Consider the following 25442-nt stretch of genomic DNA (forward strand, 5'->3'; position numbering starts at 1 on the left):
CCCACAAAACAGTATTGAAAATATTGACCCTGCTCTGTTAACATCCCAAAGGGGCAACCCTTTGTCTCACATTGCAAAGGACAGCTCTCACCTGATGCCTCATGTCTATATCTATTAACAGAAAGCCTCATTTCTGCTCCTTGGTCCTTTCCTATACTTACCACCAAGCCACCTGAGCATGTGGTTACCCTAACAGTTATGGCAAAAAGCTTAACCCACTATGGGGCAAATGTGTGATTTGGTACCCAAGACAACACACCTCCTAATGCTGTTCTCCTTGGTTCTTGCAGTTATTTTTTATTTACTCGAAACATGGATGTCTAGATGATAGATATATGTGCTGAATGACTTCCTTTGTCACTTACTTTCAGCATTAAGAATATTAGATCTTGTAAAAAGAGCAGCTTAAAAGCCTTTTTGAAATCCAGACAAATAAAAGCCTCTGCCCTATATGCCACTTAGATGCTTTGGAAATACTGAAGTATCTTCTAAACAAAATAAATAAATAAATGTTATGACTCATTTTGCTAAAGCAGCATTTGCTATTTTAATAAATAGATTTGGCCACATTGTCTCATCCTGGCTTCTGAGTAACAGCAGAGAGTTAGACTTTGCCATTTGGGTTTCTCAGATCAATCACCCAGCGTCAGAAATGGCAAAAATCTTGGAGGAAGAAAAGATAATAAAATTACGACCATTTTACTTCAAGAGTGATACACAGCTCCAACACTAACTGCAGGCTGGATCTCAAACATGCCCTCCTGAGCCTGCTGCACCCAAAAGAATCAAAACCCAGGACTCACCTAACAGTAAAAATCACAATTCCCATCTTAACGCTTGAGAGTAAAAAATTGTTTCGAAGTCATCAAACTTAAGGAACTTCACCTTTATTTACTTTAAGCTTCATCACACCGAAGAGGCTGGTGCAGAAGGTTTGCATTTACATATTTACATTTCAGTGAACAACCTATAAATTTTAATTATAGTTGATATTCAGAGCGTTCAGCTGGAACTCTGGTAAAGTACCTTCTGTACAAAGGTTAGATAGATTCGACATGATACGATCTCTGCCTCTGGGCTGTTGAGAAACTCTTGAGATTGAACCAAGATTTAGGTTTTCTGGGCTCATGTTAGTAGCACTTTGTGAAGGACACTGGTCTGACAGCACTTGGAGATCCTCAGTTCTTCCGGGATGCTGCAAGACACCCTGCCATACTCCCCATCAAAGTTTCTCTTCTTCAGGGGAAAAAGATACTCTCTGCTTTTGGAAAAGTACCACAGAGAATGGGACTGCAGCACACCTGACTCACACACTCGGAGGTCTTCTACCAGGTCCTCTCTCTGGAACTGAATTAAGTCCCCTTTCCTTCATCTGCCACAGGCAGATTTCTTCAGGAAATTAAAAATCATTAATAGACCCAACAAGAGAGAAAACTATATTCTGAACACACTGTTGCTGCAAAAAGCAAAGCTACCTGAAGTGTGCTGTTCGGAAAAATAAAAAAGTGATGAGGCACAAACTGGCGAAGTCTTAAGCTTCCTGAAACACATAAACCTTAAAATTAAAATCTTAGTTCATGATGTCAGTAACTGATTACATCATAGGAAGCACATAATTAAACTTATAAAGGGGTTTCATTATTTTGGTTTTATGCTGGATACTGAAAACTAGTGCATTATTCATTTAAAAATTGTGTCAATTAGAAAAACCCCAAATGGAATAAGCAATTAAATATTAAAGGAGGCTGCCTCAGTGGAAAACAGTCAGAAAGATAATTGGTAAAGTTTTTTTCCTATGCAATGCAAGTGCCATTACAAAGTCTGAACAATTTCAATCCTAAAAAAAAAAATAATAATAAAAAACCCATCAACCTCATGAGGTTACGAAGATTTGGAGTTGTACAAAGAAATCAGCCATGTTTATTTCCTGGAGGAGTACTGAGCTACAGTCTGGGCAAATAAAAGCCTGTGAAAACAATAATCCCAAATTAGCTTAGCAGTCACATAGATGGGTCCATACTCCAAGTCTGGACCTTCACTTTCAGTCTCAGATTTGCAGGAGACAGGAGGACACTGAGAGCCCGTCGCAACTGCTGACGAGAAGGTCTCTGCGGCAGGTCTCTCCACCCCTCCGAGGCCAAGGCCCCAAAGGGTACTTACAGGGTGGAACTGAGAAGCGCACAGGATGGGGACTGCAAGGAAAAATATAATCTTCATTCAAAACTTGCAATTCAAAAATTGTTTCTTCTTCCAATAGCATGCAAAGCACTTTTCAGTGCAATGTCTCTCTTCCCTGTAAGGTTCATGGGTTTGGTTTTAGTTCAGTGTTGTCATCAACAGGTCCAAAAATTTGATTATCTTCTCATTTGATCCAGATGAAACTGATAATTTCCCTTTAAGGATCAGTCAGACTGAAAATAAGCTAGGAAACTCCTATGCTACGGAGTCCCTCTATAATCTGTGATGTTCACAGCTTGTCTGTGTAACAAATATAAATAAAAATACTCTCTGGTTAAAGACAAATGCCACATCTACAAGCAGTGCTAAATAAGTCTCCCTTTGAGCCCAGTCCACTCTCTTCAAATCAGTTCTTCCCACTTACTTGCATAATTGCAGTTTTAACCTTCAGCATAGGCAGCAGTGAAAGCAAACAGCTGAAACGCTCTTGGAAAGGCACTGCTGGGTCTGCACATCGTGTCTGAAGTACGGCGGAGAGCTCACAAATCTCTGCAGCTCCTACAGGACTCCCCTTGGCCACCCTGTCCCAGAGTGCCCAGGGAGCTTGAAAACCACAGGATTTAACACTCAGCCACTTACGTATTCCAGTCACTTTCTGTCTTATTTATGTGCATGCACAATATCCTGATAAACTACAAGGTAGGCTGCAGCCGTTCCATCTGCATTCCCTTTTATGCTAAGAAAGATAAATTGAGGCTGATTCGGAGGACAGATTTAAAGAACACAGTATGTTACTGAGACAAGCACAATCCTCCCAGGGAGCTGTTGTGGTGGGCTGTCTTGAGATCACAGAATCATTAAGGGAAAAGACACTTAAGATCAAGTCCAACCATTAACCTAACACTGCCAATTCCACCTTTATTTGTCTGCTAAAATAAATGGACACCACATAAAATTCAATTCCTACACGAGACATCTCTTCCAGCCCACTATACCTTCCTATTTTGCTTTGCCAAAACTGTCTTATTCTATTATTTATTGATAAGACCATTTAATGGCACACAGAAAATTAAAAATAATAAAGAGCTAATTAAAAACTTCAGTGCTTTCCTTTTAGTCTTCAGTAATCTGCGGAATCGAAAGACATTTATATCCAAAGCACATTACAGCTTAAAGGTTTTTCTATCTGTAATAATCCATGGATACTTTCAATGGATTTTAATACAGACAAAACCGAAGAGATTTTATGGCACAGTATAAGTATTTAATAAAAAATCAGAATCAGTCAATCATCTTTTTAAGACTAGGTGATAGAATTTGATAGCAGGGATAAAAATCCTAATAAATTCTGCAGGAACATTTCAGAAGGGTGAGACAAAAGTTACCGTTTCCTTTAAATTAACAGTAGGACTTTTCCATAAGGCGGGGGGGGGAGGGTGGGGGTTGTGTTGAAATACAAATGACCAGAGGAATAAAATACTAATGCTAATGCTCGAGCTTCCTATGTCTCTCTAGACTGCATTTTAAAAAACAAATTCAAAACCACGATCAAATTTTGTTATCATCAGTTTACAAATCACAGCTTTCAGAGACCGCGAATCCATTCTCAGAGTGCACTATTAAGAGTTCTGGGACTCTGGTTCTTGAATTTAGTAATGAAGGCAGATTACCTTAATCTAAGGAGACGCCATGAAATCCTTCAAGTAGATGCAGATAGAGGCTATGCATTTGCCTGCTTTTGTTTGTGCGGGGAAGCCCACTGGAGCCCTGCCATAATAATAAAGCGCTCCCTGCACACCAGTTCACACGTGGGGCTAAATCTGAAGTGACATTTCTCAATGAAAGGAGCAGTATTCACTCGTGTGCTTAGCATTTTGATGTCCGCCAAAATCTGGCAAACATGATTATAGAGATCCAGCAAGCATGCCACAGCTCTATTTAGTCCTCATGGTTTAACGCAACGCTATGCAAAAAAAAATATTAAAAATAACAGGCTGCCTTGGGATGGCATTCTGGGAGTATGATTTCATGCATATGGATGGACTCCACACACATTTTGCAATTCCTCATACAAGGACAGAAGATCTGAACCAAAGGGAGCTGATTTACCCACCCTGATGGGGTCAGCTCAGCATCCTGCCTCCCAAACGATGAGCCAGCGCAGAAACTTTGGGCTTCAGGGACCAGCAATGTTTATTTGTGCTATTCTGCATGGCATTTTAATTAGTTACTGTGCGGATTTAAAACCTTTGAATGGACACACTGGGGCAGTTGTGCAGCCTAGCTTTTGTGTTTCCACTCTCTCAAAAAAATTCTGTTTGAGGACATCAGCAGGGGGTTAATGGAAGCTTTGATAAAGTTCTCCAAAGCCTTTTATTGTTGCTCAACTACAGACCGGACTCTGCTGTCTCTCTGGCTGCTTTCCAATTAATTTAGTCAGCTGCAAAAACAACTACAAAATTTAGAAACCCATCTAAACATTTGGTAGCCACAATCATTCTTGGGCAAAATCTCCTTCCACAGGAAAATATTTCCTTGCCAGTTGTTTAAGGGAAGCGCTCAGACTGGACGGCGAGCTTCACGAACGTGAAATGTCAGTGCACTGCCAGCAAAAGGAAATGTGCAGTTAAATAGTCCAGAGCAAATAAAAGCTGCAGGACTGCATCTTCATCTCTCTCAGTTCGGTAACTCTTCCTCTGCACCAACATCACTGAGACTAGAATTTGATCCAATTTGATGCCTCCTAAAAGTAAATTTATATAACTCAAATATGATCAACACTACCCAGTCCTGAAATTAAACACCTTTTCCCCAGGAGGATATGTAACTAACCTCGGTTTTCCATAGCAAACCATGAGATCTTTTTAAAAATGTGACCAAACTTTTATTTAAATCTCGCAATTACTTCTTGGCTCTACCTGGCATGCAACTTGTCTAAGCTGTTCGCTGAACCCTGAAGCTGGTTATTTACTAAGGATCTTTAGAAAGCTTTTTTTTTTCCTTCCGACCAAGACTTGTATCCCCCACCTTGAATACAAATTCATGGAAATGGGTGGTGTAGACGGCTTTGCCAGCGAGCAGGCAGTTGTTATTTTAATTATTATTTCTTTGTGGAAAGCTGTAGTTACCTCAAAATAATAATTTAATCCCTCCCAACAATAGTTTTCCCGGTTTTGTTTTTAAGACGGGAGCACGTATGCTTATAAATACGCATTTATTAAAGACCATCAGTTAAAGCCTGTGCAAGAACACAGAGTCGTTAATAAGAAACTCCCACTTGCATCTGCCAGCTTCGAGAAGCTCCTTACTCAGACATATTATTTTGCACACGTAATTAAACGTGCCATAGAAGAAATCTGAAGCGGTCAACACGTGACATCTCTGAAGCTCTAAGAAATCTCACACTCAACACTGAAATTTGCCCATTCAAAAGTATTCCTAATTTCTTGCTTCCATGCAATTCCCAAATTTCTTGCGCTGCGTTCACTTATCTTCTTTCTGGATCTCCCACCGCGTTTATATTTGAAAGGTCTGTGGTTGCCCAAAATACATTATTTGGTTTGCTTGAGAAGTCCCCGCGGTAACTCCCTTCGATATAAATCTTCAGATGGCAAAAGCCAAAACACCACTCCCTCGGAGAAACAAAGTGAGGGAAGAGGGAGGCAGGTGGTTGTCCTGCACAACCTGGCAGGTCACCTCACCGATTACAGCAGGTGAAACCCTAACAGCTGACAACCTGTCCCAACCCTTCTGCTTGAAGATCTGTGTTCGGGGGGGGGAACGCTGCTTATGTCCAGCAAATATAAATGTGAAGCCTTAGAAATCACACTAGTTTAGATTCAAAACGCGAAAGTTGCATACAATTAGCCTGGAATTCTGCAAGATGCTGCAACAAATCACTCAGAGTGTCACGCTCTCCGATCACCCCTTTTTCACATCCCTGCTTACTAGTTTTGAATCTCTTACCCTATTGAATTCACGCTTGACACAGCTCTATTTGAGGAACAAGGAGACTGCTGATCCATCATCCTTAGTACAAACACCTTTAAAGCAAAATAAAAACTCCCCTTTGCAACTCCCCTTCTCCATTACCCTGACATTTTGCAGAAAAAAGAATGCAGCAGCTAGGAGTATCACACACACATCCCATGCTCTGGACATCTGGCATGTATCCAGACGTTTGCCAAGACATTATTTTAAATCAAGTTTGTGGGGAACTGGGCGGCCAGGGTGCTGTGACTGTTTATACACACCCAGCTACACGCACGAGCTTCCTCCCGGGTTTGAGCGCCTGTAAAAGGACTCCTGGAACAGGCTATTTGTATCCTTTGGCTGCAGGGAATAACTAACTGGAAAGGGTGGGACCATGCTGGTAGCAAGTACTTTGAAAAAAAAAAAAAAAAAAAAAAAAAAAAAAATAAAAAAATTGAATTGACTCCTGGATATCTGGGAAGGCTGCAGCCAGGTACTGCTGTGCCCAGCATCTGCAGTGCCACTCACTCCTCTGTTTGTGCAGACACGACCTCATCCACCTTCACAGCGTCTACATTGGGCTGTCCAATTTGCTGCAAACCTCAACACTTTCCAGCTGGTCCAAAACACTCGCCTAGTAACAGCCTGTCCCAGCCCCTTAATGCCGCCCTCCGCAACACCTCAGACCTCACCAGCACTACCCTGTCCTCGCACCACCCAAGGGAGACAGGCAGGGAGCTGGACTGGAAAGCCCACCAGCCCTGACAGGGATGCTGACCTGCATGACCCTCCCGCCATCCTCAGCAGGCACTACTGAAGGGTGATGTCAGAACAGGAAAAGACTTACTTTGCCAGCTTACACTATTTTAGAGGGTCTGTGAAGCTGTGACACAACTGTATGATGAATCCTGTCTTCAAGTTCATAGAGCTCCTTCCCTGGCTATTTGGAGATGACGTCTTCCTTGGGGTTACACTGCCCTTCAAAATTATGTTTCCACAAAACAATAAACTGCTCATCAGCAGGACTGCATTAAAAAAAGGCAAAATTTTTGCAAGAGCTGAGCAGAAAACTGCAGCAGTCTGAACAACTACAGACCTTGCTGTTTCTGAAAGCAAAATTAACTTCTTTTACCACCTCCCTATCGATAAGATTCTCAATATGTACATAAATATCACCACATACAAAATCAAAAATGTTATGTTCAGTCTCAGTGAACAGAAATGATTTACTGTTATTTATACTGAAACCAGGACTATACTCAAAGAACACGATGGAGTTTAGAGAATCAGATGGATCGATCGATCTTCAGACTATCTGTTCATTTTATTTTCCAGTTGTAGTTTAAGGGTATTCATGCAGTTACCTAAAGAAAGCTCTGCGACTCAAATCTACTTAACAATGTCTTTTGATGTTTCACTACAGAGCAATTCTTTATAGATAAGTTATAAATATCCAGGGAAGTAGCACATTAAAAAGAAAATACTGAAAACCTTAGGTTTCCTGGTCTTGGCATATGTTGCTTTTGATCTGCCTGAGCAACTATTACTTTGTCGATATGAGGAGTGCACACTGACCAAGGGCAATGTATGTCCATGAATTTTTACTGACTGCAAATTTAGCTCTGCACAGGCTAAACCACGCTGGCAGAATGTAAGACCTTATATGCATTTTCTGCGCTGTTCTGTACAACACGTGAGGAATGCTAATCAGCATTTGAAAGGAAACGTGGGCTTTCAAAGATGATCCACCAAAATGCAAAATGGGAATATATATTCCCCTACCAAAAAGTCCAGTAGAACCTGTGAGTCATCTGGAAGCAAGTATCTCCCATTTCTTCCCCCCTCCGCTCCCGTCATTTCTAACTTAAAACACAATCATTCTCAAAGGATATCAGTATCTTTCAGTTGTTTTTTTTCCTTTTAGTAATGGAATTAAGAACATAAACAACAAACAAAGCTAAAGGCTAAATAAAACTGACTAACAGTTGACATTTTCCTTCCCTGCACTGAATGTCAATATTTAGGGTTCATCACAGTTTGGTTACCACAACTGCAGCCTGTCCCAGAAGAATACTCGATTCACAGGAGTCTTCTCAGTGGTGCTCAAGTCCTGGTGGGACCATGACCCATTTTAGTTCCTGCCTGGAAATGGATAGCGAACAACCGCAGGGCACTGAGTGACGGTGAGGGACCGAGGGAGCATACAAAACAGGGGGAGGAAGGACTGCAGCACAGCCAGCCACACTGCTCTGCCTCCGAGATGAAGCAGCTTTGAGACAGGCGAACAGACAGCTAGACAGGCAAGGTGTGGGGGATCGCAGAGACAAAGGAGTCAGGGAGAGGAGCGAGAACAGAAAGAGGAAAAAACGGGACAGAGAGCCTGAGATATTCGTAAGAAAGATCAGTTCTTGATCCTGAGCACAGGCAGCTGGAAAACATCCAGTCTGATGGAATGGAAGAAAGAGTAAGTTAGTTTATTTATACTGCATTTTCATCCTAATTGGCACATCCTGCCTCCGTCTAGCTCTGCTGGTCCACTTAAGGAAACACTGAGCCCAAGGTAACCTACAAGGTAACAAATCACCAGGCAGTTTGTTTATTCAAAAATATCAACCGTTTTAACTCCAACGAGCAAAGGAGCAAGGAGGACACCCATACCTCATGAAATGCAAACAAAAAGAAGGGAGCAAAGCAAGCAGCATAATGAGTTTGGATTTTAAATCTCATTTAGAGCTTGTGTGGGGTCTCCCCACCGCCCTCACTGCTCCCCTGCCTTACAAACGCCTTTAGCATCCGTGCAAAACCTTGTCCTTGCAGTGCTGCCCCCTCAGACACTAACACGGACAAACTCAGCTGTGAACCTGGCTGTCAGGCTGGAGACTTAAACAGCTCGGCTGTAATCGTTAATAAAAATATAAACTGTTCAGTGCTTCTTCAAAAAAAACAAAAGCTTCCCTTCTTGCTGTGAACAAGGTCTCTTTATTGAGAGATTTACTTTTAATTTTGAATGGCTTCGCAGCATTATCCTTAGCAGAAAAAAAAGGGTCCAGAGATTTTTGAGCTATTCAGTCAACTGCCTGGTAGAGTTTCTCATTGAAATTAGCTTCTCCTAGCAGCATCGCATGAGAATTGCTGGTTTGCATCTCTTCCACAAGTCATTTCACATTTTTAAAAGATGGACAAAGTGCTGATTTCATTTGATCAAAAACAGAAAGCTGCAAAAGTCACCACTGCTGGTGGAGACCCTTAATACCAGCATTTCCCAGTACTCATTGTGCTAAGGGCGCTGGCTCCAAATTTCAACAGCTCAGTGTTCTATCCTTTGCTTTTTTAATTTCCTTTTAATCTTATATGGGAAAAGAGTGGCGGTTCCCATCTCAAAAAAATAAAAAAAATTATTATACTAAACATGTAGAATAGCAAGCTGAATTCACCATTCAAAATTCCTAAAATGTCACAACATTGAAATATTTCACTAGCAGACAGAAATTTTTACTTGGTTCAAAGCCTGAAATTTAGCTTCTCTCTTTAAATAAAAAGCTATAAAACCCAGGACCTTTTCAAAGGAAGCAGGAAAAATACTTTTTCAAATGCTTTTTGATCCTACTTTGAATGGCAAAAGCTTATTTTCATTTAAACATTTTTCTACAGTAAATGAATAGAGTTTCTAAACAAACAGGGAAAGTAAGCTGCCTCATTTCATTATCTCCAGGAGCAAAATGGCAAAAGCAAACAAAAAAACACCTGTGCCTTTCAACTGCACCTTTTATGTCACTGCAACACATTGCTTCAATTTTGTGCTGAATATACCAGTAACTGATTTCTCATTGTTTTCTGTCTGTCTTCAAATGCATACCTTCTATAGGGGCTGGAACCAATGCAAGCAAGCATACAAATATCTGGATTTCTGATTCTGACATTAAAAACTGTGTTCTAAAATTTCTGTATATTTTCTTCAGATTGTATGGTTGCATATTTGGAAGGTCAATTTGAGACTGCTGTTAAGAGGAAGGATTTCCTGGTCCCTTGCTACTTATCATCCCTACTGAATTTAACTCCAAGATGCACCCCTTGAAAACAATTCCAGCAAATTTCCCAAAGCACTGCTCATATCTAAAGGACTAAAGAACCACATTAACAATCTTTTTTTTTCTATCAAATGTTGGAAAGCACAAGCATAGATAGCAAGAACAATAAAGTTGTTTACAGATTTTCAGTGTTGGTAGTTTCATTTTTATTAGCAAAACAGGGAAATTATTAAAGGAAGAGCTTGGCTCTAATCTGAATTTAGAAATTGCTGCAAAGAAACCAAGGTAGCTTTACATTAGTGTAAGAAAGGAGCAAGATCAAAACCAAGCCTGTGGCAGTGCTTTATCATGACATGATTTCTTTATAATGAAATATAGTGAAAGAAAATTAGTGACTCAAGAACTTTAATGCACCCCAGACACACATTTACAATGATTAAACAGATCAGTGCTTGTAAAACCCAAGGGTCCAACTTTGCAAACCTTTACTCAAGCAAGCAATTTCACTGAAATCAATGGGATTATTTGCATATGTAAGGACTATTTATCTCAGTTGAGATCTGTAGGTTTAGGCCACACATTTCTATTTAGATCTTCTATGCAGCAGAACACGCAAAGTCGTATGAAGAACGGGAGAAAGCTGGCACCTTGGAGTTAATTTTCATTTGTACCAGTAGTTTTCTCCGGCCCTTTGAAGCATTTGATAGACTGGGCATGGTTCAAAATTAGTAATGTTGGCAAAAACACAAATTTCCTGATGTGAAGAACTGCTACTCATGGATAATAAACAAAATCAATTCTTATTTGCATATTCAATCAGATTTTGGTTTGCATATTAAAGCATAAGATGGTAGAATTTTCACACGGTAGATGGATCCCACTCACTTATTCATGCATATATGCATCCACTAATCCTTACACATGCCAAAATCAGTCAGAAATACTCTCTTTGCTAGGCATTCATAGCACAAAAACACTGTCCCTGCTGCTGTTCTCAACCTTTGCTCTTCATATAGTGTATGACAGCGTTCTCCCGCAGCTTTCTCCCAAGACTCTGTAATAGCCCCTGTTCTCTGTTAGTCTTCTTTTCACTAGGCAAAGCGATAGTTTGAATTTTTGAATCGTAATTTAAAAGGGATGCTGTCAACTATATGTGTAAAGAGCAAAAAACACTGGACCAGATTTTCAAAGGAGCTTCAGCGTGGACTTGACAATTTTGCTTGTAACTGTCACTGCAAAACTGAATGTATCTCTCACTGTTAATGCTGAAGTGTTCTGGATTAGAGCTAAAATTTGTAGATTTAGACTGTGCATACCTATTTTTCACACACATCTACTAGGAAACAGAATTCAAAATACTTATATAGTCCAGTACTATCAAAATACTTATATAGTCCAGTACTATCAAAATACATAATATTAATATTGTCCCATACACCGTAACTCTAACGATAAACGATAACCCTGTAAGTTATGCTCTAAGGTGCCGAATGCCTGCAACATCTGTGGGACTTGAAGGCAATCAGTGCTGTGAGCAATTAGATAACAGGTTTGACGGTCTTGTAGCCAGTCTGACAGTCTGGATATCTAATTTGCATATAGAATAGTGTCATATTCAAATATATATAATTTTGTGCATTAAATTAAAAATTCAACTGGAACCCTGTACTCGAAACCCTAGCTAGCAGCAAACATGAAATGTTTTCATGTAATTACATTTAAAAAAAAATCATACAAACAATCATCAAAACTAAACTGCAATCTGCTGCGGCAGCCTTTACTAGGTCAAGCACAGGGGACTGAAAAAAGTACAACTGCCTAGGGCATCTGAAATAATCAGGTATAAACAGAAATAGTATTTAACTCTCCCAGATGAGTGAAATGCAAAAATCAGCCAGCATGAAGGTGAAAGCTCATACAGGCTTTCTAAAGTAATGCCGGCTCTGATCAATTGAAACGTTGTTAGCAGCAGGTTAAGGAGGGATTTATTTAACAATGGGACAGAATCTAATTGACTTTGCAGGAGGGGAGAGAGAGCGAGCAGGCAAGCGAGCACCAGCTCATTCCTCCTTCTGAATCTTAGGCAGCCCTTTTTGGAAGCGGGCAGAGCACAGCCCTGCGCTCCCCCAGCACGTATGTTGCCCTCTGTGAACACCAAGGCCAGGCCCCTGTCCCTGTGCAGGGTCTCCCCCCCAAAGGGCCGAGTGGCTGGGGGCGCGGGCCAGGTGCTTCTGCCGAATGCCTCCCAGCGTCCTCCCGCCGTGCTGCAGCACAGCTCCGCTCCCAGCTACCGGAGTCAAACGCTCCTCTGTTTTTCTAGCTCTAAAGAATTTAAACTATCCATATAAATAACCAGAAAATAAGGGTTTGACCCAGTTACGCAGCTTAGGGCTCCTTTCATTCATTTGCTAATGCTAAATGTAATGGAAATCACAGCTTTCCTAAAGAACAGGCAGAAGAGAGAGGAAGAGAATTTGTGTTCAGGTTCCTACCTGCTTGGTTAGTTGTCACAGTGACTGACACGGCTTGGTCCTGGCTGGGATTTTGCTTGGACACTCCATTCACCGCCCAGACTTCAAAGGTGTAGTTAGTGTGTGCCAGGAGGTCAGTAATGGAGACTTTGGTGGTTCTCAAGCCGTTCTGCTGGGGGCTGAAGTGCACACCGCTGCCACAGGACCGGCAGCGGCTGAGGTCGCCGGCACCGCACCTCTTGCATACCACGTTGTAGGAGATGTCTTCCCGGCCACCTTTGTTCTGGGGGGGGCTCCACTCCAAGTTCACCGATGTCTCGTTGACGTTGGAAATCAGGTTCTGGGGAGCAGATGGAGGGCCTAGAAAGAAAAAGGCCATATGTGTTTAGTAACTGGAAAAACCTTACACAGTACGTTCAGACTTAGGGTCCTGGGTGATTCTGGGCTTGTGCAACTCCCAGTTAAGTCCAGGACAGCGGAGACCACACAGAATTTTACTTCTCTGTGTTCTCAATGAAGGTGAAAAATTAACTGGTAAGTCAAACTTTGATCTCTTCATCTGATGAATTAACAGTATTTTCCAGCTCTAAATAAGCCTGAAAGCCCAGCATTGCAATAAAACCAGAGTGGGGTTTTTTTCACTTTCACTATTTATACTTGTTATGAAAAACTTGAAATTTACATCTTTTACATTCATTTTTCCATGATCTCCCGAGCAAAGCACCAAATGCACAATCTCCTGCTTCACGTGTGATTTTCAAGGTCCCCCATTACCTACAAGCAGACTCTCATTGAAATTGTTGATCTCCCAATTATTTTTTTCTTAAGAATAGAAGTGCAGTATTTTCCAGACAAGTTAATGTCAGATTGCATTCAGTGAACGCTGAAGCTCATCAAGCAGGGAGCTGGACGTGACACTTTGGGATGCAGGAAGGAGATTTTAGTAGAAAGCTGGACACAGAACTAAGGCTTTGAAGGAGGGAGAATAAAGGTTACAATGGAGCACTGGAGAATGTGAAAGAATTGGGGAGGAAAATATGGTGAGCAGCTGAAAGAAGAGCTGATACAAGGAAACTGGTCAGGAGCAAGAGACCATACAGAAAGCTTGGAAATAAGGCTGAATCAGAGACACAAGGTCACCTCTTGCACCACAGGGACAGGAGACTTTAAGACTTGTAAAGATGCTGCCAAACAGTTCCCAACACGGGGACTATGGGATACGGGGACAGAGCCGACGGCAGGCTGGGGAGGACCTCCCTGGGCAGGAGCGGGGCAGCGCTGGGTGCAGGGAAGGGGCAGCAGGAGCGGAGCGGAGCAGAGCCCGCAGGAGGCAGCTCCTCCTGGCACCTTCAGCAACCCGCTGGGACTGTAACGGTCGGTTCTGCCCGACTGGACAAGCTGCCTCCAGCACTGCTCTGTAAGCAACACACAGGCAGAAATCTTATTTATATGCTTAAATCCCCACAGGCCCAAAACCAATAAGCAAATTGAAAATGCAGAAGAGCTAATCCTGTGACTCTTAATCTAATTTCAATACAGTTGAGGTGAGACACACTTTCTGTACCCTTAAATTTAACAAGGATGATTCAGAGCAACCCCATGAAACAGACGGGTATATGTTGTACATCACAAAAAGCTTCACTGATCATCAAAAGGCAGCCTACTCTGGGGTAGAGCACAAGGATGCTCTGACTACACACACACTGCTTTGGGACAGGACATAAGGTAAATACTGTATCAAACAGAAATGAAACAGAGACTGAGAACAAAGCTTGCAAAATGTAATGATCCAAACTGGAATACAGTAAAAATAGCAGTCCTTAGTAATTACCTCATCATTAGAGCTTTAACTACAAAAATTATTACCAGAAAAATACTGGAAATTATTTCATAGAAAGTCACAAATTCAATTTTTATTCAAGACACAGGAGAGCTTGTGAAAGCTTCTTAAATTTTATCAAAGCATATTTGATGGTTGGAATTCAAAAAAAGTTCAACCAGATCTCCTGGCGGAAAAGGAAGGGAAAGAGAAAGTTTTTCCACTCCTGTTATTTGTCAAATGTTATGAAACTGGAAAAAAAAAAAGAATCAGCCGGCAGCAATAGTTTGATTAGGTGTATAAATCAATCAATCATAATCTCTCATATGCCAAAGGTACAAAACCCATCAGGTTAAGATGGGAACCAAATACGTTATGGTGAAATTCTGCTGGAATTACAAAGTGACTCAAGTGTCGCAGTGAAGAGGTTAAGCTGTTAAGAGGTGACTATGGTGAAGATTAATTCTGGTTGCCTCAATTCACCAGGTGCATCTAAAAGGAAGCCTGAGACCTGAGCACACTGTGGAGGATAAGGTTTTGAGGGCTGCATCATGTCCTTGGGTCTGTGCTTGAAGCCACCAGGATGTAACACATGTTCAACAGGAGACAGGACTTTTCGTTTAGAAGAGGGAGATAGGTTAAGAAAAGACCCTTAAATTAGAGAGGTCAAATGTATCTACTTATTTTCAGTGTCTAAATGAAAGCCCTCTGCTGCAAGAGTAGCTGAGCAAGGACTGTTTCTCTTTGCTCAGTTCAGAAACACAAAATTAATACACTCATTTTGAAAAAAGGGAAATCCTCCCTTCCTGCCAAACCTTTGAAACAGTCTCTGAGTTAATCGGGGCTGACAGGTAGAATTACTGCAAGAAGAAGAGAGAGCTCAGGCCAGCCCCTGCGACGGGGAGCCCTCCTGCCTGCTGCACCACCACGCTGCCATTCATGACTTTTATTTATATGCTGGCAGCATTTAGGACTCCTAAGGACAAAACCCTTTTACTCAGAGATCAGCTACTAACACAGTAAGACATGTTCCCTGCTCCAAAAATGCTTAGAAGCTAGCTGAGAAAGAAAAGGGAAAGAAACTGGTTTTAATCTCTGTTCATCACGTGGAAACTGAGGTAGAGAGAGATGTGGTGAGATGACAAGGGCACACAAGACGTGCCTTGCACATCTGGGCATCGGTCACAACTTTCCCAAGTCTCAGCCCAGTGCCTCTGCCCCGCAACCAGCTCTCCTTCCCCCAAAACTGGGTTTGTCAGCTTCCCTGGGCAGGAGAAAGCTGTCTCTGCTTAGCCTGCAAATACACGACCCTCCTTTTCAAAAATATACTCCGAGTGCAATGAGGTGGAAGACACTCCTGAAATCATGAACTCAAGCAGCAGTGCAGGAACTGCTGAGCGGGAACTGATCTAAACCCCAGCTACCCCAAAACTCCCCAAACCGCCTCACACCAGGGCTCTCTTCAGGGCAGGCAGGTGCACAGGGTGACAGCATTTGTCCCTCCACACTGTCAAGGAGGCAGGAGAACAAACAAAAGCCTCTGGAGGAAAGCAGCAGCCTCAGTAGACTGGAAGCCTAAGTCCATGCTGCGCAGCGAAGGTCTGACCTCGCCAGGGCAGCTGCCGAAGCCAGCGGGAGCTGAGGATGTCTGTCCTCCCAGAGCTGTTCAGTACCTGGCAGCAGCAAACCCTCAACAGAAACTGCTCCTGTGAGAAAAGGCAAGAGCTTTACAGGGAGAAAAAGCAAAAGGTGTTTTCCTACAGAGCTTTCACTTGCTGCAATCACACAAGTGAGAGCATCGACTTGGAGCGCAGCCAGGAGAGCCAAGATAAGGTGGTGCCCACACGAACACCTCCCCTCCCCTGAGCAACACCTGTCTCTGCCAGGGCTGCCCTCGTTTGAGGGGGATATTCCTGAAGCAACACGCTCCACACGAGGAAGGTTCATACTGCCACAGTTACGACCTGAAAGATGTGCCTTTTAGCTCAGATATAGCAGCCAGTTTGGGGTTAAACTCAGACTTAGTCTGATGTCCATTAAGATCTTTTCCAAGGCTCTAGGTCCAGTTTCACGTGGGAAAATGTGCCAGAATGAATCAAGCTCCTCAGAAGCAAAAAGTCAGTAATTAGTATGTGGGACAGGGCATTGCAGTGTCTAAACAGAGATGCGATGAAGCGGAAAACCAGGGAAGCAGATGCTTGCAGGTCACAGAGATGAGTGCACCACCTCCAGCACGAAAAGGAAGATGCGGGGGAGTCTCCAAATGGTGGGCTGACATTACAGTGAGGGGAAAAGCAATTTCTTTTCTTTCTGGAGCACAGTCATCAATGGAGCTGTTGGCACTGGGAGTGGGGAATGGCTCCAGATTGATGGGCCTGGTTTCAGATGTTGAAACACAGGGCGTATCTGCTCCTTCAATGGTGATCAGAGTTTGCTTTGTTTCTGACAACAGAGCCACTGCCGCTAGATGAGACCAAAACCCTTTCAGGGCCGCGGCAGGCTGGAAGTGGCAGTGCAGTTTCCAGATGAACCCAGCCAGCAGGATTCTGCAAGGACAGCATCCTGCCGGCCAGACCACCGCCCTCACACAAACCCTCTGTCCTCCGGCAAAAGAATCTAGCTACGGGGCAGATGAGAGGGGAGACAGGGAGCTGTGCCTCTGAAACTGGTGCCAATGTCTGTGATTTTGTCCCGAGTCCCACGATTTACAGCATTTTTCTTAAAATTCCTGCTTACGGAAGCATGCTATTGCATGAGCCATTCAGCACTCTGGAAGCATGGAGCTAATACTGCCGCGCTGCCCAGAAGAGCTTAAAAATGTGATGGTTCCTACAGAAAAAAAAAATTTAAATCTAGACATTTTTATTTTGAAAAACAACTAATTTTAAAGTTCATTTTATGATGTTAGGAAGCCAGGTGCTCTTGCTTTCCCTGTCCAAGACAACAGAACCTGTGCAGAGCCGCTCGCACTTCTCCGGTCAGGGACTGCAAAGAGGACACAGTTTGATCACAGGGCCTGAAAGCCGCATCCCTCACCCAGCCCATTTACCAGCACCATGAGAGGACACGGGGGACTCCTCTGTGGGAACATAGGGAACGGAAGTTTTTAATTTTATTCCTTCCTGGGGCTCCATAAATCTTGCTTCACAATAAACCCATCAAAATCAACTGAGCCATGAAGCAAATGGAAAGGCCCTGGGTGGAGCAGTTCATTGTGTGTGTCAGGGCTGAGGGAAACACTAAGGAATCTGTTTAGCAACAAATAATCCTTGTCAAGCTAATCTTGCTATCTTCCTCAACCCTTCTATTAGATTTACTTAAATGTATTGGGCAATGCAGATTGTTTGGTTTTCTCTTGCCGCAATAAGCTATAGCCATTAGATCTGCCTCTTTCACCCACAGATAGACAGATCTGTCTGTCTGAAGGACAATGTTGCATCCTATGTCAAATGAGCATTCAGGAAAACTAGAGCTTTTAAGGGGTTAATAGCATGAGCATTACTTGTACTAAAAGGACTGATGTATTTTAGCACTCTTACTACAACACCAGGCTGCATTTTAACTTTTCATCAATATTTCTCTCGCTCCCTTCCTACAAAACACTCAAGTCCCTCTCCAGTCAGAAGCCTCCCGCATGCCACTGCAAGACTGATAAAGGCCTGAGGAAAACCAATGCAAGGGCACATATCAACACCTGATGGGCTCCCTCCTACCTTCCAGACTACAGGACATCTCCGTGTGCTACATTACCTCTGTGCCAGGTCTCTGTGGCTTATAGGTCTCTGTGGCTTATAGGTCTCTGTGGGCATAGTTAGGAGCCTCTGTGATTCACATCAGGGATGAAGTCTGGTCCAAGCACTGAAGTGACTCACATACAGCTTCTACAGAGAAGACCCAGTAATGAACTTGCTACCCGAGACTGAAGCAACAACTGTGGGGCGCAGATGGCAAGGAGCCATGGCTGAGAAGTGAAGCAGGCTGCAGATTAACACTGGGCATAATGACATTTCAGTAAACTGTTTGTTTGCAAGAAGAATAATATTTTGCATTTAAATCAGCTGCCCTACACACCGAGGGACCATCAGAGGTTGTTGGCTCAACCATCACCAGGTTGTTTGCCTGTTGTTTGGATACCATCCTACTGAGGAAGTCATCCCAAAACCCCTTTCTTCCTGCCACCAGAGGATAACAGTACAAGTGCAGGAGGTTCAACCTAGTGGAACTGGCAAAATCGTTCTGCCAAGGAAAAGAAAGTCTACCCTGAACACAATGAAGGATTTCAAAGGCAAATAACACACAGACGATTAGCTGCAACTGAGAGAATACTTCTGCTGCCCTCAGGGATCAGTCGCTCCCAGCCCTTCATGCATGCCAAAGGGAAAGTAGGGACATGAGGACCCTCAGCTTGCCCGAGGATGGGGTCTAACCAGGTGCACCAGGACTGCAAGTTCAGCACTACCACGAAGCCATGAGTCGAAAGAAGAGAGTCCCTCCCCCGACAAACACCATATACTACAAACCATGTCAAAGAATGTGCTGTAGCTGGGCTCCTGGAGCTCGATGGACTCCAGTGAGACAGACAGACAGGCACAATTTGTCAAGCATGCAGACAGACCCAACCAAGTCAGCCCACCCTTTCTCCCTACAGCTGTAAACCCAACCAATCTACACAACTGAAAAATACCTCTGGAAACTAACCCTGGGATCTGAAGGTAGAACTGTAAGTGCACTGTGCTGGGGAACTGCATTTAAACGGTTATGACAAAGGTTTTAATATCCCTGGTTTTACATCTTACTTTTTTATTACTGATCTGCCCAGCAAGGTGCTTCTCTGAAAGTGTCTGTGGGTGTATGCAGTAAATTCAATTACAGTTTTCTACAACTGGACCAGACAGACTTGTTTGACATAGAGAATACTGTCTTCACTAAACCAGTTAATTTAGTTCAGCAACAGTGTATGGTTAGGAGGCGTGAGTTAAAGAACAGTGAAAGGAGAAGAGAAAGAAATGATTCCCAGCAAAACAACTCCTGAGTGACTTTGTTGTCCCATAAAATGACAAAAAATAAGGAGGACCCTGCAGCTTGGTTCTCTGCTGCCCCAGGTTGACAGGATGCCAGAATCCCACTTTTAGACAACCACCAGCTCCAAATTTTGGGCAAACAGCTTTTGTTCACCAAAGCTATAGGCGAGTAAAAAAAATTCTTTTTTCTTTTCTCAGAGGTCCTGTGGACAAAGCACTGAAGATAAAGTTCTGGGCTTTGGTTTGGCCAATTTTATCAGACCTAAGTAGCCATTATATACTCTTTTCTTAGGTTGAAAAACAAACCCATCACAAAGCAAACCAAAAAGCATCTCAGCACAGAGTTCTGACACTTAATGCCTTCAAAGTTAATTTAACACTTATGAGAAACCCACACTGATGGCACCCAAAATAAAGCTCCCTCTAACCAGGAACAGCCACCTGCCCGCACCCCTCTGTCACAGTCTGTCCCCTGGCAGAGGGATTCTTATCAGGAGCTCCTTTTTTTGTGCCAGCTTAGTCCTCAGCCACTAACGGTGGCAGCAGATTATTTTGGCAGCAACATTACCCATTAAGGACTAATCTGATATTATCAGTATTTGGACTGTAACCACATCTGTCTACTACTAACCTATGGTATGGTTAATATTTATTACCTTGAAAGATCTATCAGTAGGAGAAGATCTATTGAAAACGCAAGCTGAAACCCATGCTCTCCATGGGAGAGCTAATAGAGATATTTCAAATATACAGCCTCAAGAAGGCAAGCCTTCGTTATGAGCATCCTGTCAGACACCAGATCAGTGCATTTAAAATGTATCCTCCTTTAAAAGAAAGATGCTTTCAAACGGTACGTATGTGATTGAGTAACAAGTAGGATGAAGCTTTTGAGCCCTGGAAAGAAAAAATGATTTAAAAAATAATTTGCTCAGTCTGTGTATGTATGTGTGTAAAAGCACATTTCTTTACCAGGTAACGGATGTCTCTGCAGCCAAGGCAATGGATAATTATTTTCAAGTGGGTTGTCACCCTGCATTTGGTCTGCGTTTGCCTGACAGTGTGAAATCGGAAGGAAGCTTCGCTGGCAATTCCCACCAGACATCAGAAAACCTCAAGCATGTAGAAAAGACTTTAATCTTCTTTAACCATTCCCACACTCTCCTTGAAAAAAGTATCACCTCCCTTTTTGGAGGCTGAAAAAGTACACCTTAGCTTCACAAGGATTAAAAATTATTCTAACAAACAGTAAAAATAATACGATAACCTGCTGCAGGTCGAAGCTTTCTAACTTCACCCTCAAACTGAGAAAACCCTGTAAACATACTGTTAAACGCAGCAGAGTGCCAACTATGGGTGTTTGTTAATCAAAGTTGATCAGGCAGACCAGCAGGCTTCAATGGGCTTTGCATCAGGACTGACAAAAGGATCCTCTTTATAAGCCTGCTCCAGAGACGCTGTCCTTCTTCATCTCTGGTGATTTCAAAGAAAACTCAGGGTATTCAGAAATCTTGAGCTGATTTGCTACATAATAAACAAGATGCATACAACAGGGAAAGTTGCTATGACTCACCATCATTTAAAGGGAGCCTAGTATGAACTAGCCTGTTTTGAATCGGCAACTTGGCCTTGGCTATACTACAGAGCAGCAGTTAAGTCTTTGATAAGTTACAGGAGCAGTAGGCATCTGGGAGTAAGCATCCAACTGTCTAATAGCAAGAAAACCTAACTAGAAATGCACTATCAGAAGTGGTGAAAAGTTTAGCACATGTGCTATAACAGATCTGAAAGCCAGCCTTTGTGTACAACACAGCAAGAATAAAGAGAACAAATAAAGAGGTGTAAAAAAGAAAAGATCCATACAATGGGCAGCTCCAAAGATCTTTGGAGCATATCTACAGAGAGGGATGAAATGTCACTGGAAGTACATCGAGTACCTTTGAAGGGGCTAGCTCAGGCAACAAGAGGCAGTACGACTCTGCTACGGCATTGAGTCATGCCGCCAGCCTCACCAACGTGACCATGCTGCTACTCTCTCAATAAAGCCTCGTGATGCCGCTCTTGTACGGATAGCCTTTAACAATTCTAATCAATACTCTTTAACTTGATCATGATCCTAAAATTCATCTCCCTAGAGGCAGGGCTGAGTGTGAAATAGAGAGTTTACTATTTTCAGAGTGGATGCAAAGAAAGTAATTAAATAATCAATGACTTTAAACTCTTTAAGTTCCCTCACTAAAATGTCTGGCAAAGCGATGCCAGGCACAGCCTTCAAGAAAAAGCACTTTGGCCTCCGCTTTGCGTCTCATAAAGCTTCATTAAACCTGTACAACTGTGGAGCTGTCAATAATGTTTCAGCATGTGAGCTGTGAAGCCCTTCAGATAAGCCTTTGTTGTTGATCTTTAACCATCTGAAAGACAAGTTACAACGAAGAGTAAACACCTGGGCTGTGTAAGTTTAGGCTTAGAAATAACGCCCACACTTTCCTGTGACAGTTGTATATGTTGCTGCCACTAATTGCTTCTTTCAGCAGTTGTGGACAGGTCTGTTGCTGTGGGCTAATTTACACAAGCACTGACAGTTCAGACAACCCTCGCTTCTTGTCTGTCTGGCTATTCTTGACCATTTATCATTATAGATTATGTGTTTTTGCAACTGGTGAGACCAAAGTCAACAACCCACAAGATGTGGCAGCCACTTGAAATATCAGTCATCTGTTCTGTTTCCACCCCCTTCTCCTTTCTGTGCATGGTTAGCATTACAACTGGGTTTTAATAAGGCAAATGATTTGGTAAACAATTCTTAATTTATTTACTCGGGCAAGACTCCTTTGACTTCAGTGGGAGATCTGCCAAGCTAGGGATCATGGATCAGTGCCAATGATAAAATGCCCATTTTACTGGCATGTACGATTTCCTATTTACTTGCCAAAAGAACCCTGGTTACCAGCTTCACAATAGGCTTTGTTCCTTTCACCTGAAGAACAATCCAATAGAGATTTCCTCTTCTCTCCAGGCTAAGGGACTTAAGCAAAGAGGTCCAGTTACCACTGGCAGAGATGTGGGAAAACGGATGTTTGCAGGTGGCATATCTGCGGGCTCTGGGTTTCTCTTCCAAAAACCCCATATAAGAACATTTTGCATTGCCACCTATGCTAAGACACGTTATCACATCTACTCTAATATGCTGTGCTGCAGACACCACCACCTGTGTTCACTCACTCTTTCAAAATAAAAAGAATTCCACTGTGGTTATCAGAAAGTTATCTGACAGCCTGACAGGAAAGAAATTCAACAAGAAAAATAAGTTGTTCTGTCATTGGCCCAACTGCTGAATTTCTTATTCTGTTAGCCCTCTAATTTACTTCAATGACTCTACAGAACTGGGTCCCGACTAACCAAATCAAAGCCCCCACTTAATTGAGTAAATGTCCCTGTTAATTTAAGGCTCTGACCAGAAAATCAGAAGACAGCTAATAAACAGTTGCTGTATTTAAAGGAGTGATGGTTTTAAGTCTACTGATTATAAACACACATTGTCAAATTACTCCTGTCTCTTCTCTTCAAGCCATAACCACTCCCCTTCTTATTCAACGTTTTCTCAATGCCTTCAGCCCGTCACCACAGACAAGGGGAGACAGCCTTCTCCTTTGAGATTCCCATCACTCACAATCTTTTTCTCTCAGTCTGGCAGCAATGCAGGAACGGATGGTCTATTTTCCCAGCTTATGTGGAGAAGAAAAATCATTCTCTCTATACTGCCTGCCCACTGTTCCCTCTCTGCTCTTGCAACTGCCATACTGCACCTTAACAGGCATTTTGACATACTGTTTACATAATGAACAACCTTATATGATGTTTTAAGAACAAAATAATTTACTTAAGGTACGGACATATATAAAGACATGGAAGAATGATTATGTCATAAATTTAACTTCTGAAGATCAGAGGCTGTATTGGCATGTACTTCATCTTACAGAGGACAGGCTCCAACAGCAGAGGTTAGACTGAAGTAACTGCCAGAACAAGTGTGCAAACCCCAGGGAGGAAGCATGGCAAAGTCAGTGCAAAGATATCTACAACATACTAGCCAGCATGACCGCGCGTTGTACCCTGCTTTCTTATTTTTCTAAAAGCTAGTGATAATCAGCGTCTGTCTGGAAATTTAGAAGAGGCACAAGTTAAGTCAAAGGAAAAAGAGCACATTTGTTTATTTAGAAGTCTAAGCAACCATAATAAGCATATGCTCAAATAATCAGCTCCTGTGTAATTACTCATTTGCAAGCACAGTTATTAGGTAGGTAAATTCACTCTTTTTTGAAAATGCAGGTCAAATATTTATCTCTGAGATATATTAAATGCAACACAAGATTGCATTAAGGGCATATATTAGACTGCAACATTTACAAAATTGAAGTGTTTAGACCTTTAGGATCTTTTTTAAAGCCTTGACCTTGGAAACAAATAAGGACAGTGTTATTTTAATGTGCATTCAAATTTTAACAACAGTCACACAGCTCTAGTGGAATCCACGTTGAGTTTCCACTGTAGATTGCTCATCATTTCATTATGGTTCATTATGCTGATAACTGTCAGAAAGCATTAGAAGCAGGAGCCTTGAGTAATAGCACTGAAATGGTAATTTAAAAACAATATACTTTCTGGAGGAAATACAGCACTGCACTAAATTCAATTAGAAGAGGCGAATGTAAAGACAAGTAAGTGATGTTTGCTGTTTGAAGTCAGGCTCTTCGATTTCTTGATAACCTAAACTGGAGAAAGCCCTTTTAAAGCAGGCACTTTTCTCTTGCATCTCACTAAATTTGCTCTCATTATCTCTAAGCTTCTCCGGTATAAACTGTCTTAAACGCAACCATTTTAGGAATATTTCAGGCCACGCCAAAGTATCAATCAATCAGTCACTGTTTGGGTGGCACCACAGACTAAATTATTCAGGGTCATTTACTGAGACAGATTTCAAGTTGGACAGTCTATGCTGGTAATCTCTCTTTTGTAAAGGGCTCCCAATTAAAAATCATTAATAATCTGAATTGAACAGACAATATAGACAATACAAAACCATCCCGTTCTCACTCATAATGTGAGCATTGTTTGTTAAGAAACAGTTAGAGAAGCCAACTCATTAACAGTGCGGACACAGGACCACCACCCATTAACTTGGGTGGGAACTGCACCTGCCTGCGCCAGGCTGCAATTCACAGAGTATGTCCTCATGGAGAAGGAAATTCAGGGATGAGGACCGTGATTGAGACTGATTGTTTTCCAGCCTCATGGATTTGTGTGTTGGTAAGGCAATTTATTCTCCATTAGATTGCTAACCTTATGAAAGACCTATCCTTTCAGCAAGTACTGAAATATAACGAAGGTCTGAATGATTGCCGTAACATTATTTTTGCGATGCTTCCGAAAGGGAAAGGCGTCTGTGTTTTCCACAGTCTGTGCTCAAGCGTATTACAGGTCAATCGTACCATCTCCATGCCCAAGCACACAGCTGACAAGCCCACTGTGCTTCAGAGCTGAAAGTCTAAATTCCCAAGTTAGGTCAAAGCAGCAGATCCAGGGCGGCTCTGCTCCTCAGTGGTGACAGACACGTTGATGATTATCCCCATGAGGCAAGCTTGAGGGAAAAGATGCATCAGTAAACACGTGCATGTCAGGGTGTCTATGCCTGGCCTTCCGACACAGCCCACTCCACCGTCTCCTACACTCACGTCCCACCACATTCTGCTCTCACTTGTACAAGCTTTAAGCCAGAGAGAACTACTCACCTTAGCAGAGCTAAAATAGAGCAGAATACTAAAACCAGAGTTTGAGTTACTTGTTTAGACTGCACGCCTGGCTTACCTGAAGGCTAGGCACAGTTTTTACAACTCAACAGCAGATGAAGATGTCAGAGAGTGGCGTTATGGAAGGAGAAAAATCTGGAGCACCTCTC

The 25442-nt window shown here is 42.4% G+C and overlaps 1 protein-coding gene across 1 annotated transcript in view; it reads right to left on the minus strand.

The window, feature by feature from the left end:
* EPHA4 (EPH receptor A4) overlaps positions 1 to 25442 on the minus strand; it is a 102273-nt gene that overhangs the window by 31271 nt on the left and 45560 nt on the right. Inside the window, exon 4 of the mRNA XM_009703856.1 lies at positions 12671 to 13009. Within this exon, the coding sequence (XP_009702158.1) occupies positions 12671 to 13009 (339 nt within the window). The remainder of the gene's footprint in view (positions 1 to 12670; positions 13010 to 25442) is intronic.

Source organism: Cariama cristata, unplaced genomic scaffold (genome assembly GCF_000690535.1).
Source record: "Cariama cristata isolate BGI_N322 unplaced genomic scaffold, ASM69053v1 scaffold8197, whole genome shotgun sequence".
Lineage (NCBI taxonomy): Eukaryota > Metazoa > Chordata > Aves > Cariamiformes > Cariamidae > Cariama > Cariama cristata.